The sequence below is a fragment of the Rhineura floridana genome, chromosome 1 (assembly GCF_030035675.1).
Source record: "Rhineura floridana isolate rRhiFlo1 chromosome 1, rRhiFlo1.hap2, whole genome shotgun sequence".
Taxonomy (NCBI): domain Eukaryota; kingdom Metazoa; phylum Chordata; class Lepidosauria; order Squamata; family Rhineuridae; genus Rhineura; species Rhineura floridana.
The window spans coordinates 230,010,320-230,036,660 of NC_084480.1; the positions used below are offsets into that span (position 1 = coordinate 230,010,320).

General features: G+C 43.1%; 1 protein-coding gene across 4 annotated transcripts in view; it reads left to right on the forward strand.

The window, feature by feature from the left end:
• Positions 1-26,341, forward strand: part of RTTN (rotatin) — a 202,479-nt gene that overhangs the window by 128,517 nt on the left and 47,621 nt on the right. For 3 of the 4 annotated variants that reach the window (XM_061594628.1, XM_061594647.1, XM_061594639.1), the window contains exons 40-42: positions 13,627-13,838; positions 21,506-21,611; positions 24,705-24,802. In XM_061594628.1, the coding sequence (XP_061450612.1) occupies positions 13,627-13,838; positions 21,506-21,611; positions 24,705-24,802 (416 nt within the window). Of the gene's footprint in view, positions 1-2,746; positions 2,802-13,626; positions 13,839-21,505; positions 21,612-24,704; positions 24,803-26,341 lie in introns of those variants that run through there. The other variant, XM_061594655.1, reaches the window with a different exon arrangement.

Here is a 26,341-nt window from a genome sequence, read left to right on the forward strand (position 1 = left end):
AGATGTTGTTGGACTCCAGTTCCCTTCAGACAGCATGGCCAGAGTGGTCAGAGATGATGGGAGTTGTTACCCAGCAACTTCTGGAGGGCCACAGGTTGCCCACCTCTGTGCTAGAGCCACTTTTGCCTTATATGTAGCCAACACTGTATCCTCACAAGCCTTGTGGTATTGACTTTGTTAAAAAAAAAAAAGTTGATGCTGTACTGGGTAGCATTTCCCTTTTCTGTACAGCAAATTCCTATTACAATAGCCAAAAATTTGACTATGCCTTGCCATGAAAAGAATATTGAATGATGAAAAGCTTATGGTGGGTGTATCCCACCTGGACACTGTCCTGATCTCTGAGGATTCTTCCACTTCAGATCATGATAGAAGTCATAAACAACAAGGTTGTAGTTTGCTGTAAATGACATGTTCCTCCACATATAAGACTAACATATAACATGATACGTATATAAAAGCCTTAACTTATTTGGGACTGAGATAACTGAAGGATTGCCTCTGCCCTCATGAGCCAGCCCCTATGCTGAGATCTTGAACTAGTCCTATTTGCATGTTCCTTTGCTACATGAAGCATGGAAGGAGAGTATGCATAACTGGACATCCTCAGTAATAGTTCCCTTTTACTCCAAGAGGTTCAGTTCTCTGTATTTTTGAATGTGAACACATCCTATTTGAGCATACTTTTTATTTATTTTGATGTTGCTAGATTTTCTGATTTGTGATGGCTTTATACTGGTTTATATATAAACCAGCATATACGTGTATATATACACACGTAATTGTGATTAACAAAACAGAGGTTTTCCCTATGAGTCCGGCCATCACAACGGGTTTTAGCTCCACCTATCGTGCGAAGGCAAGAATGTCTTTGAAGTCAAGACTAGGGGCGTCAGGCCCCTCCCACTCTCCAGTTCATTCTTGCCTTCATACGAACAAGATTGGATCTATAGCGTAGCAAGAAGCGTTTAGCTAAGTTTTGCGTATTTGTCTGTTTATTTGTCTTCAAGTCCTTCCTTTCCCTGTCTGTGTTTAACTTCCCATTTAAGTTTGAAGTTCCCCACAGAGACCGCGGCTGCGGTTATCTATGTTTTTTGGCCAATTTTGAGCTTTTCTTTAAGCTTCTTTTTTCCCTTACTTGTTTGAGGCTTATTTGAGGGTTCCCACAGAGACCGCGGCTGCGGTTCTCTTCGTTTTTCGGCTGCTTTTGAGCTTTCTCCCCTGGCTCTGTTGCATCCATCGGGAGCTCGTGGCTCTATTTTTTCCTGTGCCGCGCGGTCCCAAGCAGCGCTCTGAGGAGCTCTTGGAGAGACCACTGCTGCGGTTCTCTCCCCTGCGGGAGCTTGCGGCTGCGACTTCCTGCTCTCTTTTTTGTTTTTCCCCCGCCACCCATCTTTAGCCTGCCGGGGTACTACCTCACCGCAGCCTGGTGCTACGGCTCCCTTTCTCCCTCTCTCTCCGTGAATTTAATTTTCACCGCGGAGAGCTTTGATTTTCGCCACAGAGAGCTTTGATTTCGCCGCGGAGAGCTCTTCACTCGGCGGCGACAGCGGCTTGCCTTCTGCTACCTCTTCCGACACAGGCTTCTCTAGGCAATCTTCTTGTTGGGGTTTTTTAGAGCCGCTAGTGCGGCTAACGACCCCGCGCCTCCCCCTGCGAGACTGTGCTGGGCAGCCATTCCCCCAGTTCGTTACCAGATGACCGCCATTGCTTCTTCTTCCTCCGCCATTTTTGGATCTTTTTTTCCCGCTCTTTTTTCCAGGCGCCATTTTTAGAATTCAAATTTCCCGCCTTTTTTGTTACCCTTATTAACCATCGGATACCTACCTTGCAGGCTATCTATCCGTATGTGTGTTGTATACGTGCTGCAGACAGACTTACACAGGGCTGATTTACACACAATTTTACTGTGGCTGTAATCCTAGTGGCTGGATTATATTATCAAGGCTGGAGCTTTAATCCTAGTGGCTGGATTGTATTATCAAGGCTGGAGCTTTAATCCTAGTGGCTGGATTGTATTATCAAGGCTGGAGCTTTACTCTTAGTGGCTGATTTGTACTAAATCTGATTTATATTGGTCCTGCCCCCTCTGAGGTCGTGAACCAAACCTGAAACCCAGCCTACAGCACTAATCTGAGTGTACCAACTCTAAAACAGCCTATATTAATGTAATATTAATACCTCAGTGCATTCTGCCCCCTCTGTGGCAGTGCAATTTGCCATCTGCCAGTGTATTCTACCCCCTCCGTGGTAGTACGCTGTGCCAGTTCGGGTCTTTACATTCTGCCCCCTCCGTGGCAGTGTACTGCACCCAAGTTAATATAAGATGGCAGAACAGCCAGGCATGTCGCCATCAACCCATATGGTGCCAGATCAGCCAGGCATGCCACAATCAGCCAAGCCACAACATCCTAACACGGCTAAGACCAGACATACCAAAGCACTGGCTAAGACAAAACATCTTTCCAGCCATAGTAAACCAAAGCGCCCACGTTATGTCTCTGTGCCAACCACAGCACAGGCACACATAAGCGATATTCTCCATTCCCCTGCTGCTGCCTCTGACGAGGAAGAGTTTGTTGGCTTTCCCCTGTGTTCGCCTAACGAACCTTCCTCCGTTTTACCGCCCCAAACATCTGTTCCAATAGTTCCTCAGACACATACATCTGCCACATCCGATCTGCAGCTGTCTCCTGATTTCCTCTCCCAACTTCAAGCCATGCTGGCATTTTTCACCCAAATGCAGTCACTACCACAAGTTCCTGCCATACCTCCACTTAACATGGACCAACGTGCGTGCCATGAAGCTCATTCTTCCGGTTCACCAGATCCCTTTGATGTAGCCAGAGGCAGATGTACGGATGAAGCCTCGTATGCGCAGGAGTCAACTTTCACTGACCATGTTGAAGGAGACGACTGGAGCGACTATTCAGATCATGAGGAGGATACATCGTATCGCTTGTTTAATACCTCAGACTATCAGCCGCTAGCACGCAGGGTAGTTAATACCCTTGGTCTCCAGACTGCGCCTTCAACTTCGCCCGCCCCAGCTATCAAAGGGGCCAAGGTCCTCAAATCCCCTGCACCTACTGAACACTACATCCCGGTGCCGGACCTAATTACCAAATTAGCCTCTGAAGAATGGGCCCATCCACTCAAAGCTCGACGCTTCAAGAACCTGGCTGACAGACTTTACGCCCTAGCCCCGGACTTTGCCACCAAGTTAGATGTCCCTGGCATAGATGAACCAATCGCTCGCCTCGTTTCACGATTGCCCAGGGAAGGGGAATCCCACCTAAAAGACACTACTGAGCGACAAATAGACTTCGCCCTCCACAAGAATCACGAGGCCACTGCCCTAGCCATGCGTGCCTCCGCTTCAGCCTCCATCTTCTCCAGAGCATCTATGATGTGGCTGGATGACCTTCTAGAGGATGCTAACCCTGATCCTGTCACCCTCAGAAGAGCACTATTGAAATTGCGTAAGACAGCAGCTTTTGTGGCCGATGCCACTTTGGATGCCACTCAATTAGGGGCACGAGCCATGACGGCTCAAATAGTCGCTCGTCGCACCCTCTGGCTTCGCCACTGGCAAGCTGATTCAGCGGCCAGATTGAATCTGTCCAGGGCTCCTTACTTCGGATCTCTACTCTTCGGCGAGGAAGCTCTAAAGGCAGTGCTGGTTGATCCAAAAGACGCCCACAAACCGGTTCTGGCCACAGTCAAGAACAGCGACCACAGGCTTTTCAGGCGATTCCCTTCCTTCCGTTCTAACCAGCCCTTTCGAGGAACGCAGCCAGGAGGACGAGGCCGCGACTTCAGACCCTATGACCCCAACGCATTCAGGGGCTCCTGGAACCGACGCTTCCAGGGCAGAGGTCAGTACCAAGGGCGCAGGGGCAACTCATCGTCCTCATATAAGGCAGGCCCTCGCCTACGCAAGTAGTCTTAACGCCCTCCCCATAGGTGGCAGATTACTTAATTTTGGAGGTCGATGGCTGCGCCTTACTAAGGTCTCCTGGATCAGGGACCTTTTCAGTTATGGTTATAACATAGAGTTCTGGGCAACCCCATCAGACAGATTCCACCCGTCTCCTTGCCCAAGGGCACCAGCCAGCCACAACATTATGCAGACAGCTATACACCACCTCTTGGACATAGCGGCGATAGAGCCAGTTCCCACAACTGAGAGGTCGGAAGGGGTGTACTCCCTCCTATTTGCTGTGCCAAAACGAGATTTATCATGGAGGGCGGTATTGGACCTCAAGTTTGTCAACCGTTTTGTAACATATCGCAGGTTCAAAATGGAATCACTCCACTCCATTACGGAGAGTCTGCATGAAGGAGACTTCCTGGCTTCTATCGACCTTAAGGAAGCGTATCTCCATGTGCCCATTTGCATAGCCCACAGAAAGTTTCTTCGGTTTGCTTTTGGCCACCAGCATTTTCAATATAGAGCGATGCCATTCGGCCTCTCCTCTGCTCCAAGAGTGTTTACCAAGGTGCTACTCATCCTAGTGGCTTACCTCCGGACCCAAGGGGTTCATATCTACCCATATCTGGATGATTTGCTAATACGGGCCAAGTCGGAGGAACTGGCTCATCATCACTTAATGATCACCCTCAATGTTTTGCAGGCCTACGGCTGGCTTGTCACCTTCGACAAAAGCCATCTCCAACCAACCCAACGCCTACTACATCTAGGGGCAATGTTGGACACCCTGCAGGCAATGGTCTTCTTGGCTCCAGATCGCATCACTGCCATCACAAGCATCGCAAGGTCCCTGATGCAACAAACATCCGCAGACGTCATGCTTCTCGCCAGAGCGCTCGGGATGTTTATATCTACAATCCACATTGTGCCATGGGCTCGAGCCCACACTCGGCCCCTTCAATGGATTCTGTTGCCTTTTCAAAAAGACATTGCCAGCTCCAACCATCGCAAAGTTCGCTTGAGCCCCGCACTGCGCCTCTCCTTCCGCTGGTGGACCAAGGTTCAACACCTCTCCAAGGGCACGTCGTTCAGAGAACCCCGCAGAACCGTTGTAACCACAGATGCCAGCCTCATAGGTTGGGGAGCCCACTGCAACTCCCAGTACGTTCAGGGGGTTTGGTCCAACACGGAACAATTCCAAAGCATCAACTGGCTGGAACTAAAGGCTGTCCACTTAGCTCTATGTCATTTTCAGTCTCTGTTCCCTTTGCATCATGTGCTCATTCGAACAGACAACACGTGTGTAAAATCACATTTGAACAGACAGGGGGGCACCAGGTCTCGTCCTCTGCAGGACTTAGCCTCCCTCATCTTTGTCTGGGCAGAACAACATCTACAATCCCTGAAAGCAGAGCACCTCAGAGGGATTTGGAATGTGACAGCAGACTGGCTCAGCAGACAACAGGTCTTTCCGGGAGAATGGAAACTTCATCCAGCCATTTTCCATCGTCTCCAGTGTCGGTTCGGCGCCCTATCAGTCGACCTGTTTGCCTCCAGTCGCAATTGCCAGCTTCCCAGGTACTTTGCCCGATACCTGGACTCAACAGCAGAAGCAGTGGATGCTCTGACAACACCGTGGCCAGATGGTCTATTGTACGCCTTTCCTCCCATACCATTGTTAGCCAAAACCTTGAGGAAGGCACGAACCGAAAGGGCACAGCTGGTTCTGATAGCACCATTTTGGCCACGCCGACCGTGGTTTTCAGATCTTCTGGCAATGTCAATGATGGATCCTTGGACACTTCCAGTAAGGCCAGACCTTCTATCCCAGGGTCCGGTACTGCACCAGGACCCTACTTGGTTCAATCTAACAGCGTGGCGTTTGAACGGGGACATTTGAGGTCAGCTGGACTGTCTGACGCTGTGATTGATATTATTTTGGCCTCGAGAAGACCATCTACCACCCGTATTTATCAACATACCTGGGTGGCTTTCTCCAAGTGGTGCCAGTCCCACCACCATGATCCATCCCAGGCCACTGTGCATCAGGTGCTCCAATTTCTCCATAGCGGCTTTATGATGGGACTTCGACCCAACACTCTACGTCGACATGCGTCCACTCTGTCGTCCATTCTCTCAGTGTCCTCCTGGAGATCATATTTCCTCACATCCGTTCATCAAACGTTTTTTGAGGGGAGTCGCCCTATGCTCTCCGGCTGTTGTCCATCGGTTTCCCTCATAGAGTTTGCCGAAGGTTCTGCAGGCTTTGCAACGTTCTCCGTTTGAACCCATCAGGACTGTGCCTCTTCGTATACTGTCCTTCAAGGTCCTGTTCCTGATCGCAATCACATCTGCTAGACGAGTTTCGGAGTTGGGCGCATTGTCTTCCGCTCGCCATCTCTGCGTCTTCCATAAGGACTCTGTTGTACTGAAAACTGATCCTTCCTTCCGTCCCAAGGTTGATTCAGTGTTCCATTGCAACCAGGACATTGTTTTGCCTTCCTTTTGCCCGAATCCTACCCATCCTCTCGAGAAGGCTTGGCATTCGTTGGATGTCCGGAGGGCTCTCAAGACCTACCTGTCTAGGACCCAGGATATACGACGAACTGAGTCTCTGTTTGTATCCTTTCATCCAAGGTCTATGGGGCATAAAGTTTCCAATCCTACCTTATCCCGTTGATTAAGGGATGTATTACTTTAGCATATGAGTCTCTGAAGCTGTCAGTTCCAGCTAGTATAACGGCTCATTCTACCAGGTCAGCTGCCACTTCGGCTGCTTTTGCCACTAATGCTCCTGTTGCCGATATTTGTAGGGCTGCAGTCTGGTCTACCCCACACTCGTCTATAAGGCATTATAAAATTGATCGCTATGCCTCTGCTGACGCTTCTTTTGGCAGACGAGTTTTGCAACAGGTTCTTAATGACGATTAACACGTGGGTGGTCCCTCCCTGTTTGGGCTGCTGGGGTACATCCTGTTGTGATGGCCGGACTCATAGGGAAAATGGACCATTGGTCTCACCTGAAGGGTGATTTTCCTATGAGGACGGACATCACAACCCTCCCAGTTGGAGGATGACTATATATTTTCTAATGTGTTCTATATTACTGTTACGCTATTATATTTAAATTTAAAAGTGAAGTCAAGACTTCTAGTTCTGTTATACCGCTATGTTGGAGTCATGTTACTATGCATGGTACTATGGTGTTATTTTCCTGCTGCCAGGCCTGTTGGCCTTGTTTTTGTATTTTTAGATATCTCTCCTTAGACTCGCTGCGAATGAACTGGAGAGTGGGAGGGGCCTGACGCCCCTAGTCTTGACTTCAAAGACATTCTTGCCTTCGCACGATAGGTGGAGCTAAAACCCGTTGTGATGTCCGTCCTCATAGGAAAATCACCCTTCAGGTGAGACCAATGGTCCATTTTTATTGTTCTACCAAAACATTTTGGCTTCCGCCTTCATCAACTGCTAACATACAAATATATATGTTTCTATATTATTATTACCACCACCTCACTCTTCCAGGTCAGCAGACAGTAAATATACAGTTTTAAAACCAAAAGTAGAACCACAATACAAAATGCAACTTACAATAATGATACATTATAAAATTGGTGTAATGCCTGTTAAGCTCCAATAGCTTTCTGGAATAAATACGGCTTAATCTGCCACCTGAATGAACATAGTGGGGGGGGGATCTAATCCCTATGGAGGTGTTCCATAACAGGGTGTCACCACTGAGAAGGCCTTGTCTGTTGTAGTGACAGCCAGCCAGCCAGGGCTGTATTCCCCAAGGCTACCGCAAGCAAGGTCTCCCCTGCAAATTACAAAACTCAGATTGGCTGGTACTGGGGAAGTATTGATGTGGTTTTACATATTATTGTAAGCTGCTCTGGAACCTTTTAGGTAAATGGTGTGGGGTATTCTTATGAATGAATGAGTGAATGAATGATGTGGTGCTAATGGAAGCAACAATGTCATATTTTTTCCTGTAGGATCTTTGAAGCCAGAACTGAAACAAAATTGTTATGCCAGCTTTTCTCCAAAGATCTTTGGACAATGTACATATGTCTTTCCACCTCTCAATTTTTTCTTCAGAAGAATCTTGGTAGATACTGAGCAACTGATCTAAGGTCTCTCAGTGAACTTCATGGCTGAGAAGAGCTAGGAACTTTGGTCACATTGGTCTAAGGCGAACACTTCATATACACTGGTTCTCTTCATGGTGTATTAACTGTTGGCTGGTTTGTTTTGGTTCCAAAATGTATAGAAATGTTTTTCCAAGTTTATCCCAGAGTAATTTGCTTTCATGTTACCATGATTTCCTCTAGAGCAGCCTTTGCCACCCTGATGTGGCCTGATAGCTGCTGGCTGAATGGGTGTGGCCTGATAGCTGCTGAGTGCAACTAGGAGCAGCTGTGTGTGCTGGAAGTTTTCATTCTGTTTCCTGACACCTAACTGAGCAGAACAGAGGGAGCTGTGTCAGCTGGTCCAGAGGAGATACAAGCGAGCCAGCTCTGAGAGTGAGCGAACGGGGAAAGCTAACAGGAGTTTGGCAGAGGAGATGTAGCGAGGAAGAGACAAAGACAAAGAGGGCTCTGAAGCTGTGTGCTCTGACTGTGTGCTCTGCAGAGCTCCATAGCAACTTGGTTGGAAGGGACATGGCCTGATAGCTGATGGCTGAAGGGGCATGGCCTGATATCTGCTGAGTGCAACTAGAAGCAGCTGTGTGTGCTGGGAGTTTTCATTCTGTTTCCTGTCTCCTGACTGAGCAGAACAGATGGGGCTGTGTCAGCTGGTCCAGAGGAGGTACAAGCGAGGCAGTTTGATGGGGGAGGTCAAGGAGGAGGCCACTAAAATTTTTTTTTCCCCTTGTATGGTGCACCACATACCAGTGGGACTCTCCTATTTACCTTGAAGGAGGACAGGACATTCCAATACAAGTAGAAAGAAAGAAAGAAAGAAAGAAAGAAAGAAAGAAAGAAAGAAAGAAAGAAAGAAAGAAAAGGCACTAGAGAAAAGGCTATGGACGGGAAGGACACTCCAGTGCTGGTGACCTGCAGTGTGTGTGCAATGTTTGTTTTCTTGCCTGAGAACAACATGGCGTACACGTGCAACAAGTGCAAGCTGGTGGCACTGTTGGAAGAAAAAGTGAGGGGTCTGGAACGGCGGGTGGCCACGCTGAAGAGTATTAGAGAAGATGAAGAGTACTTAGATAGAACGCTGGGACAGCAATATCAAAGAGAACTACAAGAGGTGGAAGAACAACAGCATGTTTAAGCAGAAGAGGAGACTGTTGTGGAGAGCAACAACAAAGTGGAGGAAACTCCGTGGAAAAGGATGACAGGAGCAGAAGAATGAGAAGACTTCCAGAACTAGTGGAACTACTGAACCACCTCCAGGCACTTGAGGATGAGACTAGAGGACAATGTGCAGGGGAAGAATTAAAGGAGACCCCAAGTGACAGCGACTGAGTGGCTGAAGCTCAGTCAAGCAGAGGAAATGAAACCACAGCCCATGACAAGAAGAAAAGAGTAGTAGTGGTGGGAGACTCCTTCTGTGTGGGGTTAAAACCCAAATATGCCAAGAAGATCCATGGACTCGCCAGGTATGCTGCCTCCCTGGAGGACAGATTAGACATGTGACGGAAGAGTTGCTATCACTCATAAAGCCCACTGACAGATATCACTTTCTATTCATCCATGTAGGAACTAATCATATTGCCAAGTGGAGCTATGAATAAATCACATTAGACTTTGAAGCTCTGGGAAGGAAGCTCAAGGACTTTAGGGCCCAAATAGTTTTCTCATCCATCTTTCTGGTGCTTAGAAGATGAGTGGAAAAGGAAAGAAAAATACTCTGGGTGAATGACTGGCTGCAAAGTTGGTGCTGATGCAAGAGATTTGGATTCTGGGACCATGGGCTACACTTTCTGGAAGATTGACTGCTGGCAAGTGATGGGTTGCATCTCACAAGGACTGGGAAGAATGTGTTTGGCCACAGCATGGAGAAATTCATCAGGAGAGCTTTAAACTGAATCCTAAGGGGGAGTGAGACATAAACTTGGTGTTAATGACTATCAAAGGCTTGTGCACAGGAAGAGGAACTGAGGGAACAGATCATGCCATAAACTAATGCCCACAGTATGGGAAACAAACAGGACGAACTTGAACTCTTAATACAGGAGAGTAAATACAATTTAATAGTTATAACCGAAACTTGGAGGGATGACTCCCATGACTAGAATACAATGACTGAAGGATATAACTTCTTCAAAAAGAACAGAAAAAATAGAAAGGGAGGCAGAGTTGCATCATATGTTAAAAGTATATATCCCTGCACAGAAATACAGGCTGATGAACTTGGTAGCTCCACCAAGAGTATCTGGATTAAAATTAATGGGGCAAGGAATAAAAGGAACATGGTGATTGGAGTCTACTACTGACCACCCAATCAAGGAGAAGATGAGGATGAAACTTTTGCAAAGCAAATTGCCAATATTTCGAGGAGGCATGATGTAGTAATGGGGGACTTCACTTTCCCTGGTACCTGTTGGGAGACAAAATCTGCCAAACATGGCCCCTCTAAGAAATTCTGACTTCTGTTGGAGATAACTTTCTCCTACAGAAAGTGGAGGAAGCAACTAGAGGATCGGCTATCCTTGACTTGATTCTAACCAATAGAGATGACTTAGTAGAAGAAGTGGCACTTACTGGAACTCTGAGAGAAAGTGACCATGCCATACTTGAGTTCTTGATTTTATGCTGAGGGTAGCCATGTGTACCCTGGATTTCAAGCAAGCCGATTTTAATACACTCAGAACAATGGTAACTAAGGTTCCATGGCAAACAACCCTAATGAGAAAACGAGTCCAGGATGGGTGGGAGTTTTTAGAAGAGGAAATTCTAAAGGTATAATGGCAAACAATTCCATCAAGGAAAAAAGAGGGAAGCCAGCAGAAGAAGCCAGTGTGACTTCACATAAAGCTTAGAGATGACCTGAAAACAAAACAAGGACACATACAGGAAGTGGAAGGCCAGACCACAAAGGAAGAGTACAGACAGGTGGCATGGAATTGCAGGGATGACGTCAGGAAGGCTAAAGCCGAGGATGAGCCTAGGTTAGTGAGAAATGCCAAAAGCCGAAAGAAAAAAAGCTTTCTTCAGGTACATCCATAGTAACAGACAGAGAAAAGAAATGGCAGTACAGCGACTCAATGAGGATGGAAAAATGATAACAGATGACAAAGAAAAGGCAGAAGTCCTTAATTCCTACTTTGGCTCAGTCTTCTCCCAAAAGAGGGTCTATGGCTCTCCTGAAGTTGAAGGCGCAGGATTGCAGCTTGAGATTGATAAGCAAATGGTCAAGGAATACCTAATCGCTTTGAACAAGTTGAAATCTCCAGGGCTCGATGAACTGAATACTAGAGTATTGAAGGAACTGGTTGAAGAGTTCTTGGAACTATTGTCTATTATCCTTGCGAAATTTTGGAGGATGGGTGAAGTGCTGGGTGACTAGAGGAGGGCTAATGTTGTCTCTATCTTCAAAAAGGGCAAAAAGGAGGACTGTGAACTACAGACCAGTCTGTAGGAGAAAGTTATCTCCCAGGCAATCCCTGGGAAAATTCTGGAGCAAATTATAAAGCGGTCAATCTGTAAGCACCTTGAAAACAATGCAGTGATTACTAGAAGCCAACATGGATTTATCAAGAACAAATCCTGCCAGACTAATCTTATCTCATTTTTGATCAGGTAACCTCCCTGGTAGAGTGTGGGAATGCTGGAGACATAATATATCTTGACTTCAGCAAAGCTTTTGAAAAAGTGCTACATGATATTCTGATTAGCAAGGTAGCTAAATGTGAGCTAGATGGAACAACTATCAGGTGGATCCACATTTGGCTACAGAATCATACTCAAAGGTTCCATCTCAAACTGGGCGGAAGTAACGAGTGGGGTACCACAGGGCTCAGTCCTGGGCCCAAGTGCTCTTCAACATGTTTATTAATGACTTGGATGAGGAGGTGCAGGGAATGCTTATCAGTTTTACAGATGATACAAATTTGGGAGGGATAGCTAATACATTGGAATCCAGAAATAAAATTCAAAGGGATCTTGATAGGCTGGAGCATTGGACTGAAAACAACAGAATGAAATTCAACAGGGATAAGTGCAAAGTTCTACACTTAGGAAAAAGAAACCAAATGCAGAGTTATAAGTTTGGGGATACTTGGCTCAGCAATAGTATATGTGAGAAGGATTTTGGGGCTGTTATTGGTAACAAACTGAAAATGAGCCAATAGTGTGATGTAGCTGCAAAAAAGGCAAATGCTATTTTAGGCTGCATTAACAGAAGTATAGTTTCCAAATTGCCGAATTTCAACTGAACATCGGGAAAAACCTCCTAACCTTTAGAGCAGTGCGACAATGGAACCAATTACCTAGGGAGGTGGTGGGCTCTCCAACCCTGGAGGCCTTCAAGAGGCAACTGGACAGCCACTGTCGGGCATGCTTTAATTGGGATTCCTGCATTAAGCAAGGGGGTTGGACTCAGTGGCCTTATATGCCCCTTCCAACTCTATGATTTTATGATTATGGTGTCCTCCAGATGTTCTGGATTACAGTTCTGTTGGCTGGGGCTGATGGGAGTTGTAGTCCAGAATTCCAGGAGGGCAAAAGTTTAGTAAAGGCTGCTGTAGGGAAATACAGACATGGATACACAATTCTTTGAGGGGTGGGTGTGGATTTCAGGTTGCTAATAGCTTTTGTTGGAGTTCATGGGTTGGATTGTTCTGCAAATGGAGGGGCTCGAGATCCAGTGAAGGTTCACATTGGAGGTGACTTCCACCAATTGTCCCTTTAGCCTCCTCCACCTCCTTTTTTTCTAAGCCCTCTGGAACAGATTTTTTGAAGGCACGGGGTGGCAGATAGGAGAAGGAATTGGCAAAAAACCACCTCTCCCCCCACCTGTGGAAGCAACCAGTTAGGAGAGTACCACACCTCACAAACCTGAATCCAATCCAAAGAACTTGCTTTGAAATGACATTTAATTTGAAATATGGATTATAGTCTATATTTTTATGTAAACCACCATAAGCCACCCTCTTATCTCGTTGAGTAAATGGGTGGTAAAATGGCAAATGCAATTCAATGTAAACAAGTTAAAGTTGTTATGCATATTGGAGCAAAATATCTTAATTTCACTTATATGTTCATGGAGTCAGAACTGGCAGTGACTGACAAGAAACTAGACCTTGGGGTCATAGCAGATAGCGCAATGAAGATGTCGACCCAGTGTCTGGCAACTGTAAAAAAAAAAGGCACATTCTATGCTAGGGATCATTAGGAAAGGTATTTAAAGTAAAACTGCCTGTATCATAATGCCATTATATAAGTCTATGGTGCTGCCGCATTTGAAATACTGTGTGCACTTCTGGCCGCCTCTCCTCAGAAAGTATATTGCAGAAGTAGAAAAGGTTCTGAAAAGAGCAACCAAAATGATCAAGGGGATGGAATGACTCCCTTTACAGGATGCTGGACTAGATGGGCCATTGGCCTGATCCAGCAGGCTCTTCTTATGTTCTTACCTGTTGTCTTATTTAACCCCCCCCTTTTTACTGATGTCCTAATACGTAGCTCAGTATATTTATTTCTGTAACTACTGCAGCATAAAACCAATTTTTGTTCTTTTAGATACAGTATGTGAATGTGTGCAGTTCTCCATCAGACACCCTGACTTGTATGTGGCCTGCTTACAGTTCCTTGCTGTCCTTTTTTCTGAAGAAGGGAAGAGAGAGAGCACCAATAAAGAGAATGCTTGCTGCCAGCCAACAGTGGTTTTCCTTCTAGATGAAGATGAGAAGAGCCGAGTATCTGTAACTAATCTTTGTGAATTAATAATTCAGGTATGAATTTCTAATAATCTAAATTCAGTATAGTGCATTTTGGTCTTATTGGTTACCCTGGCATTTATCTCCCAAGTGAAGCAAGATTTGCCCCCTTTATTTATTAATTTATTAAATGACTTATTTCACAACAACTTTTTTGGGAGGGAAACTCTATGAGAGGGGTGCCCAGGCTGTAAGCCTAATGCAGCACAGCACCCAGTGGAGGGGTTGATTAAGAAAGTTGTGGCCCAGTCATATGTTTTTTTGCCAGGAAATAAGATCCACTGTGTTCAGTAGATCTTTCTCCTAAGTAAGTGTGCATAGATTGTAGTATTAATTATAAAGACATCGGAAGTGCAGGTATCATTGATATTTACATTGGTGTCACCATGGGTGAGGGAAGGAAAAGGAAGTAGTAATTTGACCAGAGAAGTTGAAGATCTGGAAAGAAGGGAAGCTGGCTTAGAAAAGAAGTGTCAGCAAGGGTTAGGGGTACTAACAATAGGATAATGGGAGGCAGGGCTATAGTGTTTCAAGCACTGCTGGGCAGCTCAACTTTGTCATTCTTCTTTAAAAAAAAAACCCACAATGAGTAAGCCTTGGTCAAGAGCATTGTGAAAAGCTCAAAGCCTGGCTAGAGCCAACCATCTAGGGCTGCTCTAGTGCCAGGTCGGGGAAAAGAACTTTTAACATTAAACTTTACCGTTACAGGAGATACATTAATGGATTAGGTTTGCATAATTAATAACGGCCCAAATAATGTAGAAGTTGTAGACGAATCCATATGGAAATATACTCATAAATGAAATAATACCAAAAAAAGAAACAGGAACAAATACACAAGCATTTCAGCACTTAGTGAACATCTCGACTAAATCAGAACTTTCCTTTCCTGGCCTTTAAAGCGCCGAACTTGTGAATCACAATCCTAACCATGTCTACTCAAAAGTAAGTCCTAATGAATTCAATGGGGTTTACTCCAGGTACATGGGATCAGCATTCCTTTACTCCCAGAAAAGCAAGTATTGGATTAAAGCTTTCATATTAGAAAGGTTTTCAAAGCACTGCCCTCTCCAACAGCCCAGGGTCTGACTGCGTGCTACACACAAGAGAAAAAAATACTTTAACCCATATTCTTACTTACTCAAACTGAAGACCTCAAAACCACCATTTTGACGTTGTAATGAAGCCTAAGCACTGCCTGGGTCAACAAATCACAAGCCTGGCTCCCCTTATTGGTTACAATCCTGAAAGTGTGGGATTAGAGGCCAGAGCTTGGAAAAGTTATTTTTTGGAACTATAACTGCCATCAGCCCAATCCAGTGGCCATGCTGGCTGGGGCTGATGGGAGCTGTAGTTTTAAAAAGTAACTTTTCCAAGCTCTGGCTAAAAGCTGCTATACAGATCGGTTAAAAAACATTAAACAGTCGCGGGGGGGGGCTGACGTTTTGGTGTATATCTCAGGAACTAGATGACCTAAAAACTTAGCTTTTTTAAAATTGAAGCTGAGAGAGTAACCGGAGTTACCGGAGAGTAAGGTAAGTTAGCTGGAGACCCGGAGGGGACCCCCCCAAAACCGGAAACTCCAGTGGAAAATCGGACACCTGGTAACCCTACTCCATCTTGCACCCCCTGATTGACTGCACCCCGACCCCCCCTTGGTACGCCACTGGCGCTACCTCTGTAAACCTGCTGCATGCAGCGGGTTTACAGAGGCAGCGCTTACCTGGACTGGAGGTTTGAATCTCCCGCAGCCGCTCTTTGGCTGCAGAGCCGTTTTCCCCTCATCCTGCCTGGGAAGCCACTCAGGTACACAGCCCAAGAGCAGGCAGGGGATTCAAACATCCCACCTAAAATTCACAGCTGATGAGCAGGCAGGCCAGGCAGGAGGGGGGGGGAAACTGCTCTGCAGCCGAAGAGCGAGAGATTCCCCAAGAGGGAAGTGGCAGGCGAGATGGCCGCTGCAGGGCTGAAAATAAAGAAAAAAAAACCCACCGCAGCCCAGCTTCTCTATATCACCAAGCGCGGGGCCCTCCAAACTCAAAGTGCGGAGCCTGGGGCAACTGCCCCACTTCCCTGTGCCTAGGGGCAGCTCTGTGTGTCACCCCCTCTGATGGTGTCACCCGGTGCGGTCTGCACCCCCCTAGTGACACTGCTGGGAGGAGAAATAAGGATTGGTGGCAGTGGTCTCCAGCATGAGAACAATGTAATATGTAAATGGTTCACAAACTGTGGTCTGTGAACCACCAATGGTCCATGAGCTTAATTCGGGCAATTCTGCAGCGTGTCTAGAACAATACAATTAAAAATCTTACAGCATCTAGCACAGGATATTATAATTCCTAGAATAGGCAAAAAAATCATTAACTGGTCTGCTAAGACCCTCAGCCATTATCAAGTGGTCTGTGGGGTGAAAACATTGGGGAAGCACTGCTTATGGGTTTTTTCCCCCCAGAGATGCACATCAGTCCTCTAAACTTAGTCAGGGACTTCCTAATTCCTATATTTTACATGCTGTCTAGCATACTTCTCAGTGAAGGAGAAGAACTGAACCTTACGTGTTTTCTATTCCAATTCTGACCTGCCCTTTTATTCTTTATACATCTTATTGTTGTATTAAAATCTGTGAATGCAGAGTTCTCCATAAACTACAGTGCTATCCTATATTTACCTAGAGGCAAATTCATAAATTCAGTGGAGCTTACTCCCAGATAAGTATATATAAGTTTGAAGCCTGAATCTGAATGAAGTCTTCAGAATATCTCCTTATATTGAGGAGTGGAGGGGGCACTTTGCATCATTCTTTGACTTTCAATGGCTGTTGACCATCCTCCAATGTTTAAGATGAAAATCTCTTTTTTATTCCTTCCCTTTCTTCTCTTTTTGAAATGAGATTTTGCTCTGAGACACCACAAAGAGTTTGCATTAGTTTTTTCTCCCATAATAGCAATATGCAAGTGGTTCAAAATATTGAAGTCCATGTCTGCTAATTTTGGACTCTCAAGTCTCTTGGAATCAAATACTGAATGATCCCATCTCATCTTGGCCATAGTGCTGTTAATGATGATATAGCTGTTCATAAGTGTTCTTTTTTTCCCCTTGAGATCCTGGTAAAATATCCTCTTGTGCATTGCTGATCAATATCTTCTAGGAAACTCCATTTCACTGTATACATTCTTTTTTATTTGATTACTGCCATCTAAATCTTCCTCTTAAGCTATGGATAGTAATAAATATTGAAGGACTTCCTCATCTCCTTTTTACCAGGTCTACTGTCTATAGTTCTGTGTCCATATATTATCTCACCCCCACCCTCAGTGCCCAAATAGATTGAGCTTCTAACCCATTTCTTTTGAGCATTTTATTCTTGCATTTAGTTTTTCAGCAGATGATGACGCTGGTGAAAATATTACTTCTAATGCTCAAGTATAGGTTTGAAAAATCTACTAGACATTGCTGTCTAGGACTAAATATAAGTCAAAAGATAAGCGAGTCTCACTTAAGATGTTATATTCATCAATTGGCTATGGCCTCAAGCCTGTTCTTCTTCTGATTCCTTTCCATTAATATGATCTGGTTCAGTCTAAATAAAGCTAAAATAGCCTCCTCTATAATAACCCATTCTGCATGTGCCATGTTCAGTCTAATGAAAACCTTCATCATGTTGGAGGAGGACATTATTTTAATGGGAATTAGTATTCTAGTTCCAGCAGGTCTGGATCAGTGTATTTTATTGTGAATGCATATTTTTATCTAGGTATTACTGGCTGCTTGCATTTTGCTAGTTGAGATTTGCATGTAAAATTGTTTGACTGCCCTCTGTGCATTCTTCCATTGTTCCATGTTGCCCTCTTTCTTTGTTTGCATTTTTCAAGTGGTCAGATAGTGAATAACAACATATCAAGATGATTGGTGCAAGAAGGTTTTTTCATATATTTGTTATTTTTACATATATAAAACAATTAAGTATTAATTAAAGTATTAAAACAAACAAAATTAAAATAAAACTGCAAAATGGGATATCATTATAAACTCTCAAATCGCCTTACAAATTGCTTATCAGATTCCTCAATATGTTTCATAATTCATATTTCCAGAGAAAACACAAAATCTCTCAAAAAAAATGTCTGGCACAGGTATCTCAAATAGAGCCTCAAAGATTAAATTGATAGCCTGAAATTCAGAGAGGAAGAGAGTAGAAAACCTGTGATTCAGACAGGAAAGGAGGAAAGAACAATAGATCGAATAGCATGGGAAGGGTGTCAGAAGAGAATATATAAGTTTCACTTAACAAAAAAATTCAATTTTCAAAGGAGAAACTCAAGAAGGAAAATAAATGTACAGTAGGGCCCCACTCATATGGCGGGTTACATTCCAGACCCCTGTCTAAAAGCGAAACCAGCCAAAAAGTGGAACTCATTCAATAGGATGGTGCCCGACGCCCAAAAAATGCCGTAAAAGCGGAACAAGCATCGTATGAGTGGGGCCTTACACTGATTGAAAGCCGCCATATTAGCAGAACGCCGAAGAGCAGGCCACCGAAAAGCGGGGCCCTGCTGTATTTAGCACAGAAAGTAGTAAAGGAGAGCAGAAATAAAAATAGGAACATCAGTGAAAAGAGCTGCAAGAAGGATGAGGAGAGGCCTGAGCAAATGCTTAATCTACAGTCAGGGATCAGACATGTTCTGCCTTCAGACAAGACTTGCCAGTGTACAAGCTATATGGATAGAGCTGCACATGTTGGGCTCCTATGAAAGCATTAAACTGCACAGGTAAATGTCATATGGGGATGATGTGATCCTAATCCCTGTATACATAGAATTAGCATATATGCAGGAATAATGTTCCAAGTTTGTGAAAATTCCCTTCCCTCTTCCCCCCCCCCAACAACAAGGAAGAAAATAACAGGTTGGTAGAAGAAACATTGGCTACATTCAGATGTAATGCTAAACCATGGTTTAGCCTTATGAGCATCAAGCCCAGTGTGGGCATTAAGACAAATGTGAAAGCTTCCATTTTTAATTAACTGCCACTTAGTATCTTGTCTGAACCTGGACAAACTGCAGTTAATCTTAGCAATGTTTAGTTGAAACAAGCATGCTCTTTAAATCAGCTTATAAATATTTTTAAATAAAAATGAATGAATAAAAGCCAACTTAATAAAAAAAGAAGTCAGTTTGTTTCAACTAAGCATTGTTAGAACCCAGACAAACTATGGCCACTCCTAACAACATGGCAAACTGTGATTAATCTAAAACTGAAATGAAAGCTGCCACATTCATACAGCTCAGCTGCAATGAGAAAGGGTGTTAGTGTATGTGAGTCCAGAGTTTGCTACAAGTTGTTCTTGTAATATGAAACTATATAACACATACTGTATAAGATTAATATTATGTCAAAACCAGCCCAGTGTAAGGGAGGGCAAGATACAGCAGGAGTAATAGATGAAAGATCAAGTAGGAAACAAACAGGCAAGACAGTATGCAGATATAAATATTAGGAATGTGAGGACTTGCCTTGCCTTCTGGTTTTGCCAAAGGATCACTTTTCTTGGCCATCCTGGTTGTTAGATCCCAAGTGCTTTTAGGCCTCACTGAAAAACTTGTTTTTATTACTACTGTATGATTGTGTTACATAAAGCAAGCTTCAGCAGTTCATCTTCTGTGTCTTGGAACTCAAATCTGATGTTAAAGTTCCCCTTAGTACTTGGTTGGCCAGAGAGCTGTGGCTAATGTATCTGCTGTGGCATCTGAGCATGTGAGCCAAACCTACCCGCTGTGGCATTGAGAGCAGAACAGGCAGAGAAGTCAGAGGTCAAAAAGGGAATTTGAGGGAGGAATGAAAATATAGCCTCCCTTACTGACAGGCTGTTTGACAGTTTGGTAATAACTTTCTCTGTGAAAGAAGTTTCCTGAAAAGGGCAGGTAACACTATTGCAGCAGCTGACTTCAGTTGCTGCTTTTTAAAAAGGTATATAATTGTAGGGAAAGCAGTTAGAGTAGCAAAATCAAAGCCGGCACTGATAGAAGAGCTAGATATATTGAACAATGAGACAAAAGAGGGTCTGAGGTTTAGATATTGAAAAGGGGAACAATAGTTTGAAACCATCCATGTTGAAGAACCAATAGGTGTCAGGGCTAAAAGCTAACTCGCCATCACTTTTTCACTGACTAGTTATCAGCAGGAATAAAAATAAAGGCCGTTGAGAGTAGAAGAAATCTATCAATCCAGTCTCTTTTGAGGAGGAACTAGATTAATTTGCAGATATTGCTGAGGGGCAAACTAGATGTGGAAGACCCATGTGTTATAAGTGGGATGTTAATAAGACTCCTATAAAGCAAGGAAGTGGCAGAGGCAGTTTTAAGCTATGGGAAAGAGGAGGTGCTAAAACCATGGTTATGGATAAGAGATTTCAGGGGAGAAAGTGTGAGGAAAGATTCCGAGACACCCTCCTTGCCTATCCATGTGTTTGTTACATAGTCTCCCCCACACACTTCAGAGGAATTTAGCACAACCCACATTCTTGCAAATGAGTTCTTATGAAGCATCTGCGTGCGTCTAAACTGTCTTAATATGTCATGTTAAAGAAAGGGAGCCAAGAGTGTAATTAGAACTGGAACACCTAACATAGCACATTAGGATTTGGAATACATGACAAGAGGCAGGTTTGGATGAGGACAACACTGAGGCACTGCTGTGGTTCTTGTGTCCAGGATATTGTGCAGAGTCTATTCTGAATGGCGTTTCACTCCCCCTGAAAGAGCAGATTTGTAGTCTGCAGGGTACTACTAGATCCAGTCTTGTCACTTGACATCCAGGTGGCCTTGGTGAAAATCAGTGCTTATTACCAGCTACAGCTGTTCCTTGATTAGGATAGCCTTGCCAGAGTGGTTGGTGGATGCTCTTGTAACTTTGCATTTAATCTATTGAATACACTTTATGTTGGGCTTCTTTTGAAGAAAGTTTAGAAATTGTAGCTACTGCAGAATGCTATCCCACCCCTGCTAAACATATTGACTGGTGCATCCACATGTAGCCATGTATTCTGTGGGATCTGTGCTGGCTACATGGATGCTACCAGGCCCAATTTAAGATTAGTACTGACTTGTAAAGCCCTGCACAACTTGTGACCCAATTATTTGCTGAAATACTTCCTCTCATATCAACTGTCCTGGACAGCTGGCTTGGGGGGAATGCTCTTCTTGTCATCCCCCTTGGCCCACTGTGCAGTGATGCAGAAGAGGACCTTCTCTGTTGTGATGGTCCTGCCTTTTGGTACCTTCCATCCCCATATGAATACATATCTGTTCTCCCAGGCCTTTGGAGGAAATAATTTGATACTGTCTAATGTTTAGTTGCCTTTATACTTGTTTAATGGATGTAATTTTATTGTTGGTTTCATATTGTTCACCGCTGTGATATTTTTTTCTTAATGTTGGTGGTACAGACTTTTTTAAATGAATGTTTCAGTTTTTTTTCTGTGCTGCTTTATTATATTAATTGTAGGTTTTAAAGTATTGAATTTTATTATTTTATCTTGAATTTATGTGTGATGAGGAACAGTCTAGAAATCTGCTAAGTAAATAAATAAAATGTATAAATGAAATTTGTAGACATTTAATGTGGAGATTTCTGCAGCATGTTTTATTTTTTCATTGGGGTGACCAGTGTTGCTTTATTCGTAGAGCTATGAAGGAAAATCCTCTCAGGATGTGCTGAAACAAGTTGCTGCCAATGCTTTGCTTCCCCTCTTGGCTGTCAGTAAAAGTGCCCAGAAATGTGCTTTGGAAGGTGAGTTACTGTCATGTTACATCATATTTTCAGTCAGGTGGTTGTTGATGTGTAGTAAACACAAACGGTTGGTTATCTACATTAAAATGGCTTTGCACATCGTACTTAAGGCAAATGTTCCCAGTCTCCTTTCTGTGACATGCAAAGCCCATGAACACAGAGCAAGATGACAGTCGGATTGGAACCTGCTAGTTATGCACACTACTAGAGAAATGGGACCAAAATTAAACAGTTGGCTACCATTTTGCCATGTACTCATTCTAGGTACCACTAAACAGACTTGTCTGCCCGAGTTGGGACCACTTTTCAAATAGCATAGTATTGGTTCAAACATATGCATTTTTACAAACTGTGAATTAATATGTATTAGCTTCCTTTGTTTTTCTGTATGTAAAAAGTTTGTCTGGAATGTATCCACATTTATAATGTTAAGTGTTCTTTCTCTTCTCTCTGCCCTGTATAACCTGTTTATAAGCACTCTATAGGGATTTAGGTGGTGAGAGCAGCCAAGTGGTGCTTTTTGAATGCCCTTGAATCTGTGAATGCTTCTGAGTAAATCCCATGTGGGAAATCTTGCAGATCAGAAAACCATGCATTTAGATAGTACAGTCTTGGTGGGAAAATGCAAGATGGATGTTGGCATGTATTTTAACACTTCAGAAACTTGGAGAAGCATTTCACAGTTCTCCCATAGCACTTATTTTTGAGGTTCAACCAGGAAGATCTAGTATTTATGTCTAAGCAACAACAGAGGATTGCAATTCTTCTTGCCAGCAAGTAAGAACAACATCAAAGCAGTTATTTGTATTCGTCATGGATTAGATCCAGATTTATCTCTCTGCAAATGGAAGGGTTCCTTCTGTTCATGGAGAGAACCAGGAACTAGCAAAGTTCCCCATTGGAGGAATGGGGGGGAACAATTTTCACTGATCCCCTGTACAACCTCCCCATGCTGACCTTGGAGGTTCTTCCTACCATCCAGAGTAGCTTTACAGGAGGCTGCAAGGAGCAACTGGCAAAAACTACCCACCACCTTCCCCTTACTCCTGTGTGAATGAAATCCAACACCGTGAGTAGTACACCTATTTATATGTGATGCTGGCATTTTTGTATGATGAAATATTTGATAAGCAGGGCTGTTGAGTCGGAGTCAGAAGCAATTTTGGGTGGAGTCGGTAGAAATGTACTGACTCCGACTTCAAAATAACATTAATATTTTAATATTAATATTAATTTATTAATATTAATACATTAATATACATTTGTCATTTATGAAGGAGTCAGAGTTGGAGTCAGACAGTAGAAAAAATAATATACATTTGCCATTTATGTCGGAGTCGGACAGTAGAAAAATAGAGGAGTGATATGTTACATAGTCTCTCTCTCTCTCTCTCTCTCTCTCTCTCTCTCTCTCTCTCTCTCTCTGTGTGTGTGTGTGTTATTATTATTATTATTAATAACTTCCAGGTTTATAGAACCAAGGCATTTTGTTAGTCCTTTGCCAGATGTGTGGTGATATGCGTTTCATAGTAAAAAAAACCCTTACATGACAGGACTAAAGATGTGAATAATGGCACATCTAGTTTGGCCTTGAGTTGCATGAGATCCCATCCTACTGTTGAATCTTCTGAGAAGAAATAATTGTATAATGAAGATACTGAGTTAAACTATAAGCTAATGATAAAGCAAGTGGGACATGTAAGAAACTGTTCAAATCCTCACAATGTAACAGGAGATCTGTGCAGGAGTCCAGCAAGCTAGTCATACCTTTCTCTGGGATTCTATAAGCTGTTATGGACTATAGCAAACAACTTTACTCTTTCAGTTTTTGTTTTCCAATTGACATTCAGCATCTCACAGTTCCTGCTGGTCACCAAGCATGCTCAGTCCTCATTGGACTGCTTTTTTTTTTGGTGGGGAAGAGGTTCCCCCACCCTATTTGATTTGTTTTTTAACTCCCCCCCATACTTCTGCAAATTCCAGGATTCCCTGAGTACTGATACCTCCCTTTTGCTCTGGCTCCATTTCTGTTGGCATGGAGTTATTGAGTTCGCTATTAGGAAGAATTATTGCTACCCAGTGTATTTTGAAAAAAAGAACAGAGATATGATTTTACAGCAGTATTTCAGCAACCTATTCAGAATGGATGGCAAGAAAATATTTGGGATAGAGGTAATTCCCATCAGACTCTTACTATATGACTATGGCTTTGACAGCAAGATTATTATGGAATACTGATAATGGAAGATTGGATATTGAAATTACTGGACTTAACAAGACTACTGAAGATGGAAGATGGAAAATGGAACTAATAGAGATAATAGAACAATGGCTACTGAAATTATTGAACCTAACAGATTCTGATGTGATGGATTAATTGAAATGTTTATTTTGACTATGGTTATGACAATAAGATTATCATAATTAGTAATGAGATGGATTAATCGATATGCTTATCTGGAAAAAAAAATTGATAGATATATTTCTTAAAGAATTGAAACCTCTCTTTGACTTTTTGTGGAAAGAATAAAGTAATGTTTATGAGATTTGATGATTAAGTAAGATAACTACTGGAGGAAAGTGATTTTATAATATGACTTAAGAGACAGGATTGTTATATATTATAGACTTATAACTGATTTGATCTTTGACAAATGGGAAGTCAATATTTTACTCTTTATTTTTTTATTTTTGTTTTTTTTTTTCTTTTTTTCTTTTTGTTTAACTATTTTTGATTTTGTTTTTTGTCTTTGAATGTTTTATGATTTTGTCTTGTATGTTTTATGAAAATCTGAATAAAAATTATTGAAAAAAAAAAAAAAGGAAGAATTATTGCTTAGTTAAATGCAAATGTAGTAACTTCAAATGTTAATTAAGCTTTGGGTACTTAAGCTTGTCATTTTGCATGCAGTATGTCACCTGAATACTTTTTTCCCCCTGGATAATTCAGTTTAAATAATATAAAGAGCTTTAATTAATATTTAAAAAGTGACTCATTGGTTAAAAATAGAATACCTGATGTCATAATTGCACATTTTGCAAATATTTTTAAATGTAGACAGGTTTGCTGATAGAATGTATTTTTCATTACAGCCAACCTCATAGAAACCTGCTTGGAACACATGAAACGTATTCATGCACAACTGAACCTCGACTCCTTGAGGCCTGGAAAAGCAGTCCAAAGAAAAAAGGTAAAATTTAAAAAATCTACAAAATTGAAATGAAAAGTTTGGAATCCTCTGAATTGTGTTTCTCTGATGGTTGTTCCACACCACAGTCCTATATGTGTTTACTCAGAAGTAAGCCCCATTGTGGGCATTGGAGCTTACTCCCAAGTAGATGTTATGGGAACTATAGCTTTAAGAAAGAGCTATTGTGGCATAAAAAAAAGGTAAAGGTGTCCCCGCACTTGTAGTGCGAGTCGTTTCCAACTCTTAGGGTGACGTCTTGCGATGTTTACTAGGCAGACCGTATATATGGGGTGGGATTGCCAGTTCCCCGGCCTTTCTTTACCCCCCAGCATATGCCGGGTACTCATTTTACCGACCACGGATGGATGGAAGGCTGAGTGGAATGTGATGTGTCCTTCCCTGGCTCTCCCTGTCAGGTTCCTACCTACTCGTGGTTACTGCCTGTCTCTAGGCACCACCAGGGACTCCACCAGTCCGGACCGCTCTCTCTTATGGTTTCTCTCCCCGCTCTAGCACAGATCTCAACAGATCCCCCTGCTAGGCAACCACCAGTAACGTCCCAATACTAGTATTCCCAGAGACTCTGAATACTGGTATTGTTATTCTCTTCACCGCTGCCACCATTTGTTACAGTTCCCCTTCAGCCTTGGTCATTACCTTACCCTCCCTTGTGGTCTGTGAAACCCCAGCCAAGGATCAGGCCTTTGGTAAACCAAATTAAGTATTTATTAAAGATAACAAAGCTAACAAGATTAACAAGATTTCTTCTTAAGGCACATAAGCATATGGTTTTACTCAATACTAATCTGAACTCCACCTCCCTCCTTCTTCACGCTCTCCTGGCAAACAACTCTCTCAAACCCCACCAAGCAATCCACTCTTTCTCTTCTCCCTCCCCGATTCCACTCTCACTCTTCCTTTTATACATTCAGCCATTTTAAACACTCAGCCAATCATCTCGCATTCTACTGCCCATTCACTCCCCCTCCTCTTTCACTCCACTTACCATGTATCTTCTAAAACAACAACACTTACCATATATACATTAATATAGGAACATCACATGGACCTCGACCCCTTTTACCGGAGATTCGACTTCCTCCTTCCGTTGGAATCGAACTCTGGCCGTGAGCATAGTGGTTAGTATATTGGACTAGGATCAGTGAAGTCGAGTTCAGCTCTGCACACAACCATAAAGCTGACTTGATAACCTTTGGTTTAGCCTGCCTTGCTGGTTTGTTGTGAAGAGAAAATGAGGTGATGGAAGAACTATGTAAACCAGATTGAGCTTCTTGTAAGAAAGCAGGACATAAATGTAGTAGATTAGGGGTTTCCAAATGGTAGTCTGTATATCACCACTGGTCCGCAAGCTTCATTCAGATGGTCTATGACATGTTTGTGGATTTGTGGTTGAAGACTGGAGACAGCACATCCGTCACATTAAATTGTTTTTTTTATTTCTTTTGTATTTTATTGTATTACACTTTGAATTCTATAAAAAATAAAAAAGCAATCAAAATACAATTAAAAATCATACAG